Source organism: Buceros rhinoceros, unplaced genomic scaffold (assembly GCF_000710305.1).
Source record: "Buceros rhinoceros silvestris isolate BGI_N320 unplaced genomic scaffold, ASM71030v1 scaffold8601, whole genome shotgun sequence".
Taxonomy (NCBI): Eukaryota; Metazoa; Chordata; class Aves; order Bucerotiformes; family Bucerotidae; genus Buceros; species Buceros rhinoceros.
In genome coordinates, this window is record NW_010395934.1 from 36,505 (window position 1) to 52,220 (window position 15,716).

The window sequence follows — 15,716 nt, forward strand, 5'->3', positions numbered from 1 at the left end:
ATGCCTAAAAGGAAAAACATGTTTCACTGTCTTTCATGGATTATTGGTAAAGCAAACCAGCAACATCTATCTCTACTCAAGTCCCGTTTAAATATTAGCAAATCACAGCATCATTTTGCTGAGAAGATAACCCACCAATGATTGCCTGATGGTTTTGAGGAACTCAGCTGACTCGGGAATTTTTCTGGTTTTCTTTTCAAATGAAGTAGCTACTTTTTTATTATTAGGGAAAACCTTGATTTTGCAGAGCAGCTTTGAAACAACAAGGGAATTCCGTGGGAAAATCAGTAAATCGAAATTAGTAAAATATTGAGAATATATCTTTGGAAGGTAGTATAATATATGAGATAACTTTGCAGTAGCAAATATTAAGCATAATGTATTTAATTCAAAACTAGTAAAATAAAAAGAGACCATATTAAAATGTAACTCTTATAATAAGAGAATACTGTATCTCCAAAGTAAGCAGATAATGTAGTATCTTCACACACCTATGAAATAGGTGCACTGAATTTGTTAGTGGTGGCTCATCAACTGAAAAGTCTGAACTTTTCGCCATGGCAGTATTTCTTCCATTTGAGATCTTTCTTCTTTATACGTATGATATACTACAGTGCATAGTCAAATATAGTTGTGATGAGTGTAACACCATCACAAAAGGTTAAATTTAACATACTATTAGAGAAATAAGATAATTTTAGATTATTTTAGATTGTTGGGTGTAGAAGATGTATTTTGGATGACTGGGAATGGAGTCTATGTCCCAGAGTACCATTCTTCAACAGAAATGTGTTCTGTTTAATAGGAAACCAACAACATACATTTGATTAAAACCTTTCCTGGGATCTCTAGAGTGATTTATACAATTAGACCAATATAATAAAATATACTTACAGTCTTCTGGATAAACACATTTAAGTGTGACCTCATCAAGGATCATGGTTTTGGGACAGTATGGCAAGCATCCTTCAACCCTTTAAGATATTGTATAGTTAATTCTAAAGCCACAGTAAAAATATAAATTAATTTCAAATTATTTTACTTTGACAAAATGAAACATTTGAATGTCTTCCCCATCCGAGTTCTGAGACCTTTCCTGTGTAATGGTAAACACAACATTTTGAGGCATTTTAAGGTCAAAAAGACACTGAACACCAAACAATTGTCTTCCTAAATTGTTAATAATCAATTCTTTGCATTGGCTGACAAGCCTGATAGTGTTGGACCATTCTGCTTGCACAACTAGGTGGAAGTTCAGATCCCTGAGCAGCAAGGTTTTCCATAGGACAAAGAACTTCTCCTCAAGACTGCTGTTTTACCCAGACACATTCATCTGAGAAATTAAAATGTTTAGACTGACTCCATGGAACATATCATTTTTGTGCACTTTCAGCATTAGCAGAGTGCAGACAAGTCCACATATCCCCTTACTTTTTCGGTTTGGGAGGTAATTTTTATAACAAAATAATGACACTAACAACCAATGTGCCCATATGGAAAAAACTAAGAACACCAACACAGAAAAATAGTGATATTAGTAATATTCCTGTCATAAACTGCATATGCCTAGGGAGGTAGTCTGAAATTCAAAGTATTTCTTTTCCACAGATTTTTTGCTTTGAGTTTTTATGTATTTTTCCTTTTTGTTTTATTGTGGTTCCATAGATGCCAGGGAACATCCTTGGAGACAGGAAATCTTGTGACTAAGTGATAACATTAGCCGTGTGAAATCCCTCACATCATGCCAATAAGCATCACTTAGTATAAAGTTCCCTCCTTTTACAGAAGAGGGCGTAGTCCACCCTTACTATTCCTACGGCTTTGATATCTCTGGTGTAAGCACCAGCAAAATGTAGTCATTTACAGTATCATGGGATGGTGGTTTAGGATGTGAACATAAATCCATAGGAGGGAAAACCCTTCATTTAATTTAACAGATTTCTACTTAACCACTACTAGAAGCGAATCCACTGGGCTAAATACAAGCTTTCTTATTCTTGTATTGAAAGATTGAGTGTAAACAGGAATATATACCGTGGGAAATGAGAGGCTTGTTACCAGTGTTTCTACGTGTCTTGTGAGGGTTGTTTACAAGAGTGATATTGAAACCTGGCTGAGTAAAAATGAATGGATATTGCAGCTGCAGTAATTTTCAGAGTACATATGGTACGCATACTACAAAAAACCCAATATGGTCACAATATGAGATTAATTTTACTTACGAAGGAAGGAATTTACATGCTATTCCTTCAGGATCACTACATGTTTTAACACAAGGATTTGCACAAGATTCATAACGCCATTCACACATCCTTCTATAAGGCACAGATGCGCTAAGTTCTGAGGAAAAAGGAGAAGGTGTTATTTATTCATTGTGTGGTCAAAAAAACTATAAATTTATAGTCAATTCTATAATGTACATTGGGATTTTTAGAAAAATTATAGAATGAAAACCAAGTAGAGAAGTTCTTGAGAACTTTAAAATGATACGTGAGATTTTGTCAATTTTCAGTTTCAAGTATTTTAAATTCCATCAAGATAAAAGACACTGAGACTTCAATTATACAATGAGCTACTCTCTTTTACAATATATTCTGTTTAAAAATCTTAAAAATCAGTTAAACATAGTGAAGGTACTGTTGGATGCAGAAGCAATATAGCTATCCCATCCATTTAAGAGAATAGATACCTATAACTCTCTAACAGGACATTAAATTCATCGTTTAATGACACGCCACGGTGATTTCGAAAAAGTAAAATGATGACAATGTAGTCCAAAGATAAAGTAATCATCATATCTGCAAAAATTAGGAAATAAGAGCATTTGAAGGGGAAAATGGAAGACAAAGACAGAATAGTAATGAAGGATAGTATAAAAAACCCCCTGTTACTATGGCTGATGAAAGAGAAGTGCTCTGAAGGCAAGCAGAAAATGCCACAATTATTGCTGGAGGTTATTAAAGATTTACCTTCAATACTAAAGCTACTCAAACGTTTGAATTCTTCTGAATAATCGTATTTCGCCACTTTAACACTGGATGAGGTGAGAACGATGAAAAAGCCTTTTTTACTGTGTAGTTCAAAGGCGCTCAGCCCTGGACTCCAGAGGCCCTGGTGGTGGAAGAAGGTGGCTCGTCTCTGAAAGGAGGCACTTGCCTGCCACTGTTCCAACCCAACAGTTTCATTGTCGTGTACGTACAGAAAGTAGTTTGGTCTTTCAGCAGATTCAAAGGAAACAAGAGAGAGAGCTTCCACAGGGGGGGAAAAAAAAGTAAGATTTTCACAGAAAACAGAAGTGAGATTAAAAACTATATACTGACTGATAAACATCTTCTTTCAAATTACTGCTTTTCACCAAAAAAATATTTCAGCTTTATGTAACACAAAAAAAGTTCGAAATGCAGGGTCTGAAGGAAGCTTCAAATGATCCCCTAATATGTGATATGTGAAATATATAATAATAATAAACCAGAATGCTAATCAGTTAGATCAAAACTACATTCAGGCTACTGCTACCAGCCTTCAAAATTATTCACAATTGGGACTTGCTCGAATTGGGACTTTTTCTCAAATTTGAACAAGTGCCTGGCAGTTCATATGTACCAAAATTTCATTAATAAATAATATATCACGCAAATATTGTAAGAACATGCTTGACTCCACCTTGAGGTCAGGCTTTTATTACATACAGTCATATACTGCAATACAGTAAAAAAGCCTGTGGTCAAATAGAAGACTCAACACTCTATTTGCCAAAAATCAAAACTGAAGAAAATTCTCTGAATATTTAAGAACTTAGAAGATTGACTGCATGTTTGGTTTTCAACTTGAATAAAATCCTGAAGTGTCTTCAATCTAGATAAACCATGCCTCATTCCTCACAGATACAAGAACTAACTGTGTAGTGCACAGGTATAATGAATGTTCTACTTTATATTGGTTGGAGAACGGACAAGACTGAATTAATTCTTTTGTTCTATGTATTTTCTCATTTCACAATCATATCTAAAAACTGTCAACTGTTTCTGAATATAGTTTCCAGTTTTACTGTGAAGACAAACCTTCTCTATGTTGATTTTTGAGGGTTTGGGATTTTTTTCAACAAATTAAATTCAGTGGGAAAGCAATGACAAAATCTGTATTGACTTAATTGACACAAACCAAATACATGTGAAGAAAGAAAAATATATACAGAAGGAAAAATATTTAAATGTATTTATTTTTGGTTGTATAGTTCAGATCAGTCTCTGCTAAGTAAAACACAGAGCTTTGGAATAGCAGTTCACCTAAGCAGAAAAGATAAAGTAGAAGTTATTTACTGGAGACAAAAAAGCCTTGCATTCACCTTCAGTGTTGATACTTGCCAAATACGTCTGCAACATTTTCCAGTTTCTAGTTATATAAACTATTTTTTTCATAAAGGATGTATTTTGCAATATTTCTAAAACAATCTTTGAAAAGTCAGCTTTAAAGTTGGCAGTGAGGTTTTCCAAATTTTTAAATTTTGAAACATCAGTATTTCTCTTCAGTTGTGAAGGTTGCTGCTTCATCCTCATTTATTCCAATAACTAAAAATATCTAGACTATTTCAGGATATTTAGAAGATGCAGCAAAAATCATTCATTTAGTTTGAAAAATATGTTTTGCCGTTAACAAAATTGTTGTGAACACTTACATAAATCTTTATCTTTGAAAAGACCTGGAGTTATCATGAAACTGAAAAATACATTTCCATATGCTCCAGTTCTAGGCAGGGGAAATATTCTTCTGCTGGATACGTTAGCTCCTATAACTGTGTCACTATCTCCATAACTTGCCAAAATATAGGGTCCTTCACCAAGACCTAAGGGAAGAAAAATCAAAGAGAAAAAGAAAAGTCCTCCTTGCATAACATACAAAACTTAAGTCTTAGCTGACATAATATATTGCCTTAAATATTTCACTATACCTGGAATCAAATAAATTTGGAACTACAGCTCAGTGGCTCATGGTTTTTATACTGGAGTAGGTCTGTAACTGTCTGTTCAATGTACTCCCTTATTCTTTGCTTGATGCCCAGAATACAAAAGAGAACTCAAAAAAGTGTGGGTAGCTATCCTCACACAAAATGACCTGTACAAGAAAGCAATCTGGGCTGCTTATTTATAGTATCTGGTCTTCTACATGTCCTTATTTCTATACTTCAGAAGATCAACAGAGCAACTTTAATTTTATTTCCCCCAAAAGACACTGAAGCTACTCAAAGATCTACAAGGCAATCCCCCCCCCCCGAAAAAAGATTTCATTTTATAAGGCTGTAATTCAACTTCTGGCAGCAATATTGCTTGAGCGGATGTCTAGTTCATCTTCTCCCACAACCTCTTACTTCTGCCTCTCTGCTGCCCCATTTATTATGCCATCCTAAGTGTTTCAGCAATGAAGTGGTCCAGCTGAAAAATAACCAGCTAATTTTTCCAGTCTGGTTGACCACATCATCATTCAAAAAGTCATGCCAGTATAACGGTGTCAACAGCTTCAGCTGGTAACACTGCCAAAACAGTGCTGGCCTAACCATGCCCCGCAGCAAACCCCTGGAGCTATTTCTGCTGGTCTGGAAAGGCTTACAGAGATACACCCAGAAGCAACAGCATCTGTCTTTGTCACCCTATCCCACTAAAAGAACCAAAAGCAGCATACTTCTAAAACCTCGCCATGTGAATAATAAACCATATGTGTAAGTTTTGTGAAAGGTTTTAATCCTTACAGTGAAAAGACTGAACCCCTTCCCAGCCTAAGACAGCTCCTTCCAAGTATGTTTCTTCCAAGAGGAAATTAATTCTCATAATAGTGAGATTTGACTCAGCTAGAAGTCAAACACCAACTTCTAAAGAAAACTGCATGAAAATAACTGCTGTTTTTATATGGAAACTATGCTGGAGCTCATATGCACATGAAGCCTGCAAGCTTGCCATAAGATGACCACTTTTACAGTCTTAAAAAGACTCTTTATTCTAAATCATTGAATGTTTATCCCTATGTTTTAACAGACATTTTGCCTATGACTAGAGCAAAAGATAGAGCAAGCTGTAATTGATAAAGTTTCCATAAAGATTTGACAGTTCATTATCACACAGAACAAAAAAGAATCAGAGAAGAAGCCATCCTAGTTCCAAAAGATGTTTTACTGACACTTCATTGTGGGAACATGCATAAATAACATCATGCTGTAGGCAGCTAAGCACCATACAGTCGCTTGCTCACTCCACCACTAAGGGAATCAGAAATAACTGAAAAAATTGATAGGCTGAGATAAAGACAGTTTAGTAAATAAAAAAAAAAACAGAAACAGAAACAAACAAAAAAAAAAAACAAAGGAAAGCAAAACCAAGAAAAGTGATACAAAATCCCCAATTGCTCACCACTGGCCAACTGATGCCCAGCTGGACCCTGAGTAACACCAGCCCCAGCAAACTTCCCTCCCGCCATTTTTTTTTTTTTGCTGAACACAACGTCATACGTTCTGCAATATCCCTTTGGTCGGTTGGAGTCAACTGTCGCAAGCTGTCCCCTCCCAATATCTTGTGCACCGTGTGAGAACCAGCCTTGATGCTGTGTAAGCAGTAGCTAAAACATGGGTGTGTTATCCACACTGTTTTCATCACAAATCCCAAACATATAGCCATACAAACTATATGAAGAAAATTAACTCTATCCAAGCCAAACCCAGTACACCTTACAACTTTTTAGACGAGACAAAATTGCCTATTTCAAAGAAGTTAAGGGAAGTCAGCTATACCTAGCAAGATCTACGTGCTGCTACTGTACTGGGTCAGACTCCTTGGAGAAGAAAGAAATCATCTACTACCTGATGTTCATTATAGCATGCAAGTCACTAAAAAAAGATGCATCAAAAGAGACTTTAATATCATTGCATTTAGCCAAGTTTCCCTTCCTTTCCAATATCTTGATCCCTACAAAGCACATGCACAGTATCCAAATAAAAGAGGAGACACCACAGGAATTAGTTTTGCTAAATGAATACCACACTCATTCTAAGGAACTGTTCTTTACAATACGATACTTGTGAGACTTGTGCATAAAATCCTGTAACCCTGGGACATGGTTTAGTGATGACCTGAAAGTGGAGGGTGAATGGTTGAACTCTATGATCTTAAAGGTCTCTTCCAACCAAAACAATTCTGTGATTCTGTAATTGCAAATATAATAGGTCCCAGATCTGAAATTTGCAGTACAAGCACATCCTTCTAGAGCTTTTCCTTGACTGCCAAGATGTGCCAAGGTGCATTAATCCACCCCCACACTGAATATTATGAGGTTTTTAATTGAGACATTAGGGATTACTATGATCATTCAACACAGCTGGGCCACTGACCTTCAACCATTAAAAACAGAAGCAGTGTTAAAACACATATACCAAGTTAAAGAAAGAGCCCATCAATTAATTCAATTGAGTTTTTAATTGAAACAGGACATTCGCTTTTATACGTCAGGGAAAGAAGGAAAAATAAAATAAAGCAATTCACTTCAGAATGAAAGCCTAGAAGATAATTGCATAGTGTGACAAATGTTCGTAAAATTTATGAGGCTGGGTTTTTTATTTTCAAAAATTCGTACCAAATTAATTATTATTATTATGATTAATCTTAACTCAGTATCATCAGAGATGCATTATAGCCACACCATTCATTTTTGGAGAAAAGGACTTGAAATTCCCTGTACCAAAGGCAATCAGTTCAGTAAGGTGAAAATTCAAATTGTAGTAACCATGTATAACCTTCTAAGATGCAAGTGTTAGATTAATATTTGAATTCCTTACCAATGTAGGATTGTCTGTCTGTGTTCATACAGGACAAATTTCAAATAATATATGAGATATTGCACAGAATAACAGTGTTTCAGATATCCATAGCAGAACAGGAGGGAAGAAAAAGTCAGTACAATGGCATAATGTTATTAAATGGGCAAGGAATATGCTGCAAAATGACATACAATAATCCAGGCTGCTCATACCAGTCACCTCTCCTTTCTAATGGATTTGAAGGTCCAGTGAGCTCGAGGGATTGTGACTATGCAATCCTACCCCAGGGAATGGGGAGAGCGAAAAAGAGATAACCTCCAGCACTGCTGCAGCTGACAGAGATTCTTCTCAGCATAAGCTACGAAGGGTTTTATTTGCAGTGTGCACTGTATCACGTTTCGTCTGAGATGCCAGATGTGTTCTTTCGCTTACAGCTACGATGTTTGTTTCCATGCCACCACTGTCCCCAGACATAGAGCAGAAAGGCGCATGGGGACTTGCTCTGTAACTTCCTGAGCTCATTAACCTCACATACACAAATCAGGACTACAAAAAAAGTCATTCTAACCTGTGAAAGAGAGAAGTTACCGAACTATGGTTTTGTCCAGGGTTAGTCTGTGTGAACTGATATAAGCAAATTATCACTTGGGTGTTTGTTTTGAAAAGAGAAACAAAATAAGTGTGGGGAGAGAGATAAATGTCTCAAAGTATCATCATACAGAAAGAAAGATGATAGAATAGTACAACAAAGAGGTCTTCCGCATTTTAGAGTAGCTGATGTGAGGAATTATCTGCAACTAAGTGCTTTATAAAAAAGGGTTCCATTTTGGAACCAGGGAGTACGTGTTTGTTTCTAGCACATAGCTAGCTGGTATGTTAGAAAACATGAAGAGTGTGTGTGTTCAGCTAGGTATATAAATATGAGGATGAATCAAAGACAGCAGTATCTAATACTACATACCTTGATTGTAATATTCACAGTCATAAGCTAAAAGAAAAAGAAGACAAGCACATTATTATTACACAGGAACAACAGAATCTAAGCACGTCTGCATCCTAAAAATGTAAAATTCACTTTTATCAGAGGAAGTTTCATTTCCCATAATGTATTTCAGTCAGTGACTATAAAAGCCCAGTTTCCTTGGGCTTTTATTCAGTGACATACAGCTGTATTTAAACAGATGTGTCAGGACAGCAGACCTAAAGCGTGAATTATTCCACAGCCGAGAACCTTTCTCGCTGTCAATGAAAAGATCAGACTGAATCTCTCTGCAGCTCTACACAGAACACTGGACATCCTCCAGATCTGGTACACTGGTGCCTTTCTTTCCAACAGTCTCTGCACTGGCACACCCTGAGCACAGCCAGTCCTCTTCAGTAAGACAGCAAATTTGGGTGTATAACAGTAACAGCTAACACATAGACACCTTGAAAAATGTGACGTATTATCCACCTGCTTCTCTCATATTTGTAATACTGGGCAGCAAAAGGCCAAAGATGCCTCAAAGAGAAGCTCCAGGGCAAGGCCAGCCCAGGTACGTACCACAGAGCAAAGGAGATCGCCAGTGAATTGCTATTCCTTGCTGGCAACACTTGTGGGCATAAGCTGCAATACTGGTACACAAGCACTCACAGTCCCCGCCAAGATTGCAGTTGCACGTATCTGTGTGACAATTTTTGACAAAAGAAGTCACATCAATCTGGGGGAAAACAAAAAAAGAGAAGAGGGCTGATGACTTAATTGCATGAGCTGTACGAATTCCTGTTGCACCATTTTCAGCAGGAGTGCTACCTCTGGTCTGACAGAAAGAATTTAACACAAGAAGAAGTATTTTCTAAGGTTTAGATACATTCATATACAAAAAGTAACTTCGAATTATCAGCTTATACCTACGTTACAGACCAAGAGAAAAGTTTCGATCAGTGACTGTCATGTCTGTCCACATGCTTACTGTTCATCGATTTTGGAGAGTATATTGAAGCTAGCAGTCCTGTTTTTATAAAGCAGATACTGCCATCTATAGCCATTCTGTCAGTTTTGCATGAACAATAAGGAAGTCAGAGCTACAGCTCCTATTACTGAGTAGTTAAAGCAATAATTTGCAGAGGGGGTTTTGGTCAGGGAAGGAAAAGCTTGAGCACGCTAGTGACATTTTGCTGAAAAATATTTCTCCACTTATCAAGATTTTAATATATTTTGCCTGTAAACCTTCATTAGATCAGAAACCCATGTCCTCACTCTAAAATCCTATCCTATTACATCGTGGTTTTATATGATACACTATTTCTTGGGTTGTAATCATCTCTTTGGTAATGTTGAGCAGCCTTTTCAAAACAGTGTTCTTACTCAAGACGTGGAATGTTTAAAGCAATGCTTTTCTTCGGTTTAAACTCTGGACTAGCTCAGTTGTAGAGCACTTAAATAGTACAAGTAGGATTACAGAAATACCATGACAGTAACAAAGCAGCACTTATCTGACACAGAGACAGCTTCTCAGCTGGCACTTGCTAGAAGCTGGCAGGGATATGAAGACTATTTTTCTGCCCTCAGTGGAGAGAGATGTCATTTTGCTTTCATTCTTTTTCTTATTTTGAAAACAGGGATACCACTGGGGTGAAGGCACGAGCGTTAGCTCCATTGCAAGTGGCTGTAATAGCTTCACATGAGCCATCAAACAGCAGACTGGCTCCAAAATGCTCAGCCTGTCTCTCATGTCCTCAGGACAGCATCCTTCCATGGGTCAGCAACAACCTGCTGTTGTTACTAATTGGGAGCCTCGGGTCAAAACTCCTGCTGAGTTCAGGAGTTGTGAGGAAGACCTTTGCAGTGTTGAGGCTCCTCAGCTCCTGCTGAGTTTGGCACTTGGCTGGGCAACTGCAATCTGTCAGTTGCTGCTAGCCAGAGATGCAAGATTTTGTCTCCCTGAAAACAGGGTTTTCCAGCCCCAGCTGAACTGAGGCTGCCTGTCCCATGGGCAGGAACCTGCCTCCATGAACAGCAGGATTCTCCTCCACCCACGCAGCAGGACTGCCAGTAAGAGCGCTTGCGCCAAGCATATACGGAAACCCACATCTACACATTCTGTTCCTTCTGTGACCTCAGTGTCAGTCGCTGCCTGGGCTTTTCCCCTAGGCAGCCAGTTCCCCTCCCATGCAGCCAGCAGTCAGCTGCAAGTGTCCTTGATCGGTGTTCACTTTACATTATGTTTGTAAGAGCCATGTTTTCATACAGTGATGAGTAGATTGTAAAAACACCTGAAAAATGTTTGTTTTACAGGCAGCCCCATACCAGATGGATACGTACCAGTGCAAATACTTGACTGCTATGGTGTTTTGTACCTGACAGGCATTTTGTAACAAAATTATGCTAAATTTTTGGCATGATGTTTGCAAATCTTAATAACAACATGGATAAGATATAACAAATGAATGTTCAAAAGAAAACATCTTTCTTTATGAGTTGTAATGGTACAGCTCCTTAAAAACTCTCAGAAGTTCCATTTTTATTTATTACTTTCCACTTTGAAAATACACTCATCACTGTGTTCTCAGGCACATGCTCAAAAGATTCTTTACGCAGTAACCAAAGTCAACATTAATAAATCTGTCGGGTTAAGCTACTGCAACCTCCTCCTCAGGCACATTCCTAGCCATGTTGATATCGAACCTCAGGCTCGAAAGTCAGGAGGTTCAGCTGGGACATCTAATGATCTCATTTATTATTAATAGACATAGAGTGACTCAGATGAAATGCTATGGTGGTTCTTACTTGCACAGGTGTAAAGAAGCACCTTCAATAACTAAATACCTCTGGAATTCTAAAGTCAGAAATAGGGGAAAATGTATAGAGCGTGTCTTGCATTGGTAAAGGGTGGACTAAAATGGAATAAAAAAATTATCACACAAGCTATCATTGTCCTCATCTTGTCCAGAGTGATATTAAGGACATCCTTGCAACTTAAGTCCCAGGCTCAGCCAGGTATTGGAAAAAAAAGGACACTAAACCTCAGAGTTTTGATGAAAAGCAGATGATAAGCTGTCAGCCAATTAAAAATACCGATAGCTCTGAAGCTGAAATCTCACTCTCTCGTATTTCTTTCTATATTGAGCAGGACAGTTAACAAAATAAACCCATTTGAGATAAGCTGAAGGCACATTACACAAATGCTTATTTTAGAATCCTGCAAAATATACAAAAGCCTTAGAATTTAGTTACCTATATAAACAAAAGATTTAAATAAAAATCCAAAGGGGACAGAACCTCGACTATCCATCTAGTAACTCATGGCTCCCAGTTATTGCCATTATGTTTAGGCTCCAGTCTTGAAAGGATGAAGGAGCTCTACACAAACGTAGCACACCCGCACAGAGATACTTGCAGAGCTTTACTCTGTATTCTCCACAGCATTCAGACTGAGGGGAATGGCAAGAAGAAATGAATTACTGGAATTTAAATATTTTCCTACATGAGAGCACATCCTGGATATTTAATAAACTTACCACATTGCGACAAGGTGCAAAAACATCACTGTATAAAATTGCGCATTCCTTTTTGGCGTAAGGGAACTTGCTCTGATGTACCTCACACGGTCTTAGTGTTTCATTTGGGCTCTTGCACTTAAAAACAAGCAAAACCACCACAAATATTTTATTTGAAGGTGTGTTTACCATGGACTCAGGTACACTATAGTATCATATAATTCAATATCTGCATACTCAGAAAAAAAAAAGTTTGCTATCTTCCACTTTCTCTGATTTGTTGTGATAATTGAAAACATTTGCACAAAAAAAGAATCTTTGTGCTTTGTTCTGAAGTAGTAAAAGGTTCCTGCTGTTGCTCAGCGCATAAAAACAAAATGTTTTCTTTGTGACACATTATAATCATTACCAGAGCAACCAAATGTAACATCACAAACAAATACATGGTTCAAATCCATCCCTGGATTTTTGCACTGACTTTAAGTGGAGTCACACTACAGATGGATTTAGCCCTCTAAGTTCAAATAAAGAAGCAGTGGTAGGAAGAGAGCAACTTATAAAAAAAATAGAGTCAAAGATCATCGTGATAACTTAAAAATGGCTGGGATACAACTCTCTCTCTTAAAGTTTCTCTTCAAGAATTAAAACAAATTAAGAGAGAAATATAACAAAATGACACTCAGTTCAGAAAACTCAAGTTCACCCAAACCCATACTCCCTTGGTGCAGCAGGGAAGTCCAGGAGGGATTAATGAAGGATCCACAGGCACTATTGTGGTGTCCCAACTCAGCCTCAGCTGTCATTCACTCACCTGCCTGTGTTGATCTCCTGTATGGATGCTCAGACACTGCCTTGGGGAGAAGTGCTGCCACTCCCAGGAGGGAGGAACCCTGGAAGCATCCCACGCTTCACAGTGCCAATGCAAGCATGTTTGCCAAAAGCACAGTTGGATTCTAGGCCTCCAGTTATCAAATGCTCCAGTTCAGATTTTGCAGAAAAAATGACCAGGATACATCTCTACAAAGGCCAAAGGTCCTTTCTGAAAAAATCTCCAGTGCCTACTGTGGAGGCAGATGAAGCAACAAGTCTGGCTGAGTGTAGACTGCCTATGAGGCCAATACTGAATCAGATCCTGAGTGCTCTGGCAGCCACAGAGATCAGAAGATTACATGTGATTTTACAAAAATATGTGTATATGGCCACAAAAAGGCAAGTGCCGGTTTGGATTGCAAGCAAGGTCATAACATCCTAGAAGTTAATGTGCTATGCAAACACTGCAGTACACACTTTTTAAAGCAGCCGCTGAACTGATAAATTAGAAAACAAAATCTCATACACTTCAAACAAAATATTTACGCATTTGTTTATGTACCACCTTCTAGATGTGCAGCATAACTACCAACACTAAACGTCTACCTTGCTTGCTCACACAATTTAAACATTTCACGTAGAGTAAAATAGATCCCAAGGGAGATATTGAGGGAGAGAAGCCTCAAAATCTTTACTCCAAAGCAGAATAGGTATCATATTCTTTCATGAGCTGAGAGATTTTTGTTCAATTTCCTACTGTGAGTAAAGGAGAGAACAGATTAAAAAGTGTTCTCACAGACATCTTACGGGAGTGCTTTACAAATACTCGTTTTGCCGGAGATTTACAAGGCTATAAAACCTTATAACTTTTCAGCACGAATTAAAATACCTATTCTCCTGTGTTATAAAATAAAGTTGTGATCATCCACTCTCTAGAACCTCTTCCCTTCTCCTCAGAAACCAAGTTTCCATACTGGGTTGTGCCTGTTGCTGTTCCAAGCCTTTTCTGTCTCACTCCTTAACCGCTGCTGCTTCATCAGTTTGAGTTCTGTTTACAAACTGCAACTAAAAAAAATTACCAATTTTTTTTTTCAGTGTTCAGAAAGAAACTTTGTTCCAAACCTTTTTTTCCAGCATTCAGATTCTGTTTGCTTTCAATACCCTGATGCCTCCAACACCAGAGAAATTGCAACAGTTTTTAAAATTGGGCTGAATCCAAAGTTGTGCCTAACCTCATAGAAAATTGAAATCTAGAGAGCTATGATAATTATCTTATACATGGAAAAATATATTCTTCTCCATTATTATGTTCAGTGTTTTTTAAATTCAGTAGATGTTTGCTCTGACGTAAAACATTATTAACACATTTCACATCTACAGACATAAAAATTAAAATGTCTTTTTATATGCTAACTGTGAATTTAGAAAACCCATGTTCATCATGTGCTTATAATGCGTTCATTTATAAATTATCATCCTTTTTTTCTAAATATTTTATCGAACATAGGACTTACCTGTCCTAATACCCAGCTGTCTCCAAACACCTGTGCATTTCTCACCTCCATGTTGTTTGATGTAGTCAGATCATTTGAAGTATATTTATCAAAATTTCCACACAAACCTGCCAGTCTACCCTAAAAAAGAAGTAGGATATTTTTTTTTACATATGCTGACAGTCAATAATGCTGACAGTACAAATGGTATACGTGGAATAAAACATGTTCAGACTGCTACTCTGACTTAGACTTTGAAAATATCTGACACTCTGCTGTGTTTACAGTTCCATATTTCAAATAAACTTTAATGGAAATTAATGTTTTCATTTTTCCTTCCTGTTTTCCAGAATCCGTTCTTATAATCTGCCTGTGAAAAGGGACTGGAATCTAGTAATATTTTTTTCTGAAATCTTAGTAGTGCATCCAGTCCAAAAGTCAAAATTCCAGGTGAATTGCCTCATGATTGTGAAGCCTGACTAGTTGTTGTCACTAAAACTTGATACCTCCAATTTTAGCTTACAATAGCAAGATCATTTATAATAGCAGTTACAGAAGAGGCAGTTGCAACTATCTTGTGTTGAGGCGTGTGCTGCTGATGGGAAAAGTATATATGCATGTGTACACATGTACACGCATAGAGAAAAAAAAGTATTTCTGCACAACAGTAAAATGTAGAGTTGGATTTTTAGAGTGCTGTAGCTCACTCTAATGAATTCTTCTACCTTGAAGTCTGGAGCGTATATTATCTTGGAGCCTGTGGAATCTTACCCACCTCTAATCTTATCCACTGGAGCCTGTGGAAGAAACCATCACTGGAAACAGAAAGAGCTTTAAGTATTTTTGTCCCTGCATGCAACCTGTAGAACTCAGCACCCTGCTAGCTTACTCAAAAACAGAAGGTTTTTTTTTCCCCAATGTCTTTTGATGGCTGATGAATCAGCTTGTATGTGAAGTCAGTGTTTTATGGCTATTGGGACAAAAGCTGATAGTAGTGTTGCTTTAGGATACATCATCATTGTAACTGTGACTTGCACTTTGAAACATTGGATATCGTATTCTAGCACAGAGTGCTTTCTTTTATTTATTGGAAAGAGCCCACTCCCAATATGTGTGTTCATGGTTGAGATGAAGCA

General features: G+C 37.5%; 1 protein-coding gene across 1 annotated transcript in view; it reads right to left on the minus strand.

Moving 5' to 3' along the window:
• The window catches only part of OTOGL (otogelin-like), a gene marked incomplete at its 5' end in the record, with an annotated part of 46,033 nt that overhangs the window by 28,717 nt on the left and 1,600 nt on the right, over positions 1–15,716 (minus strand). Inside the window, 8 exons of the mRNA XM_010145715.1 lie at positions 895–974; positions 2,223–2,340; positions 2,970–3,248; positions 4,676–4,843; positions 8,760–8,786; positions 9,342–9,498; positions 12,299–12,415; positions 14,602–14,721. Coding sequence (XP_010144017.1) covers positions 895–974; positions 2,223–2,340; positions 2,970–3,248; positions 4,676–4,843; positions 8,760–8,786; positions 9,342–9,498; positions 12,299–12,415; positions 14,602–14,721 — 1,066 coding nt within the window. The remainder of the gene's footprint in view (positions 1–894; positions 975–2,222; positions 2,341–2,969; positions 3,249–4,675; positions 4,844–8,759; positions 8,787–9,341; positions 9,499–12,298; positions 12,416–14,601; positions 14,722–15,716) is intronic.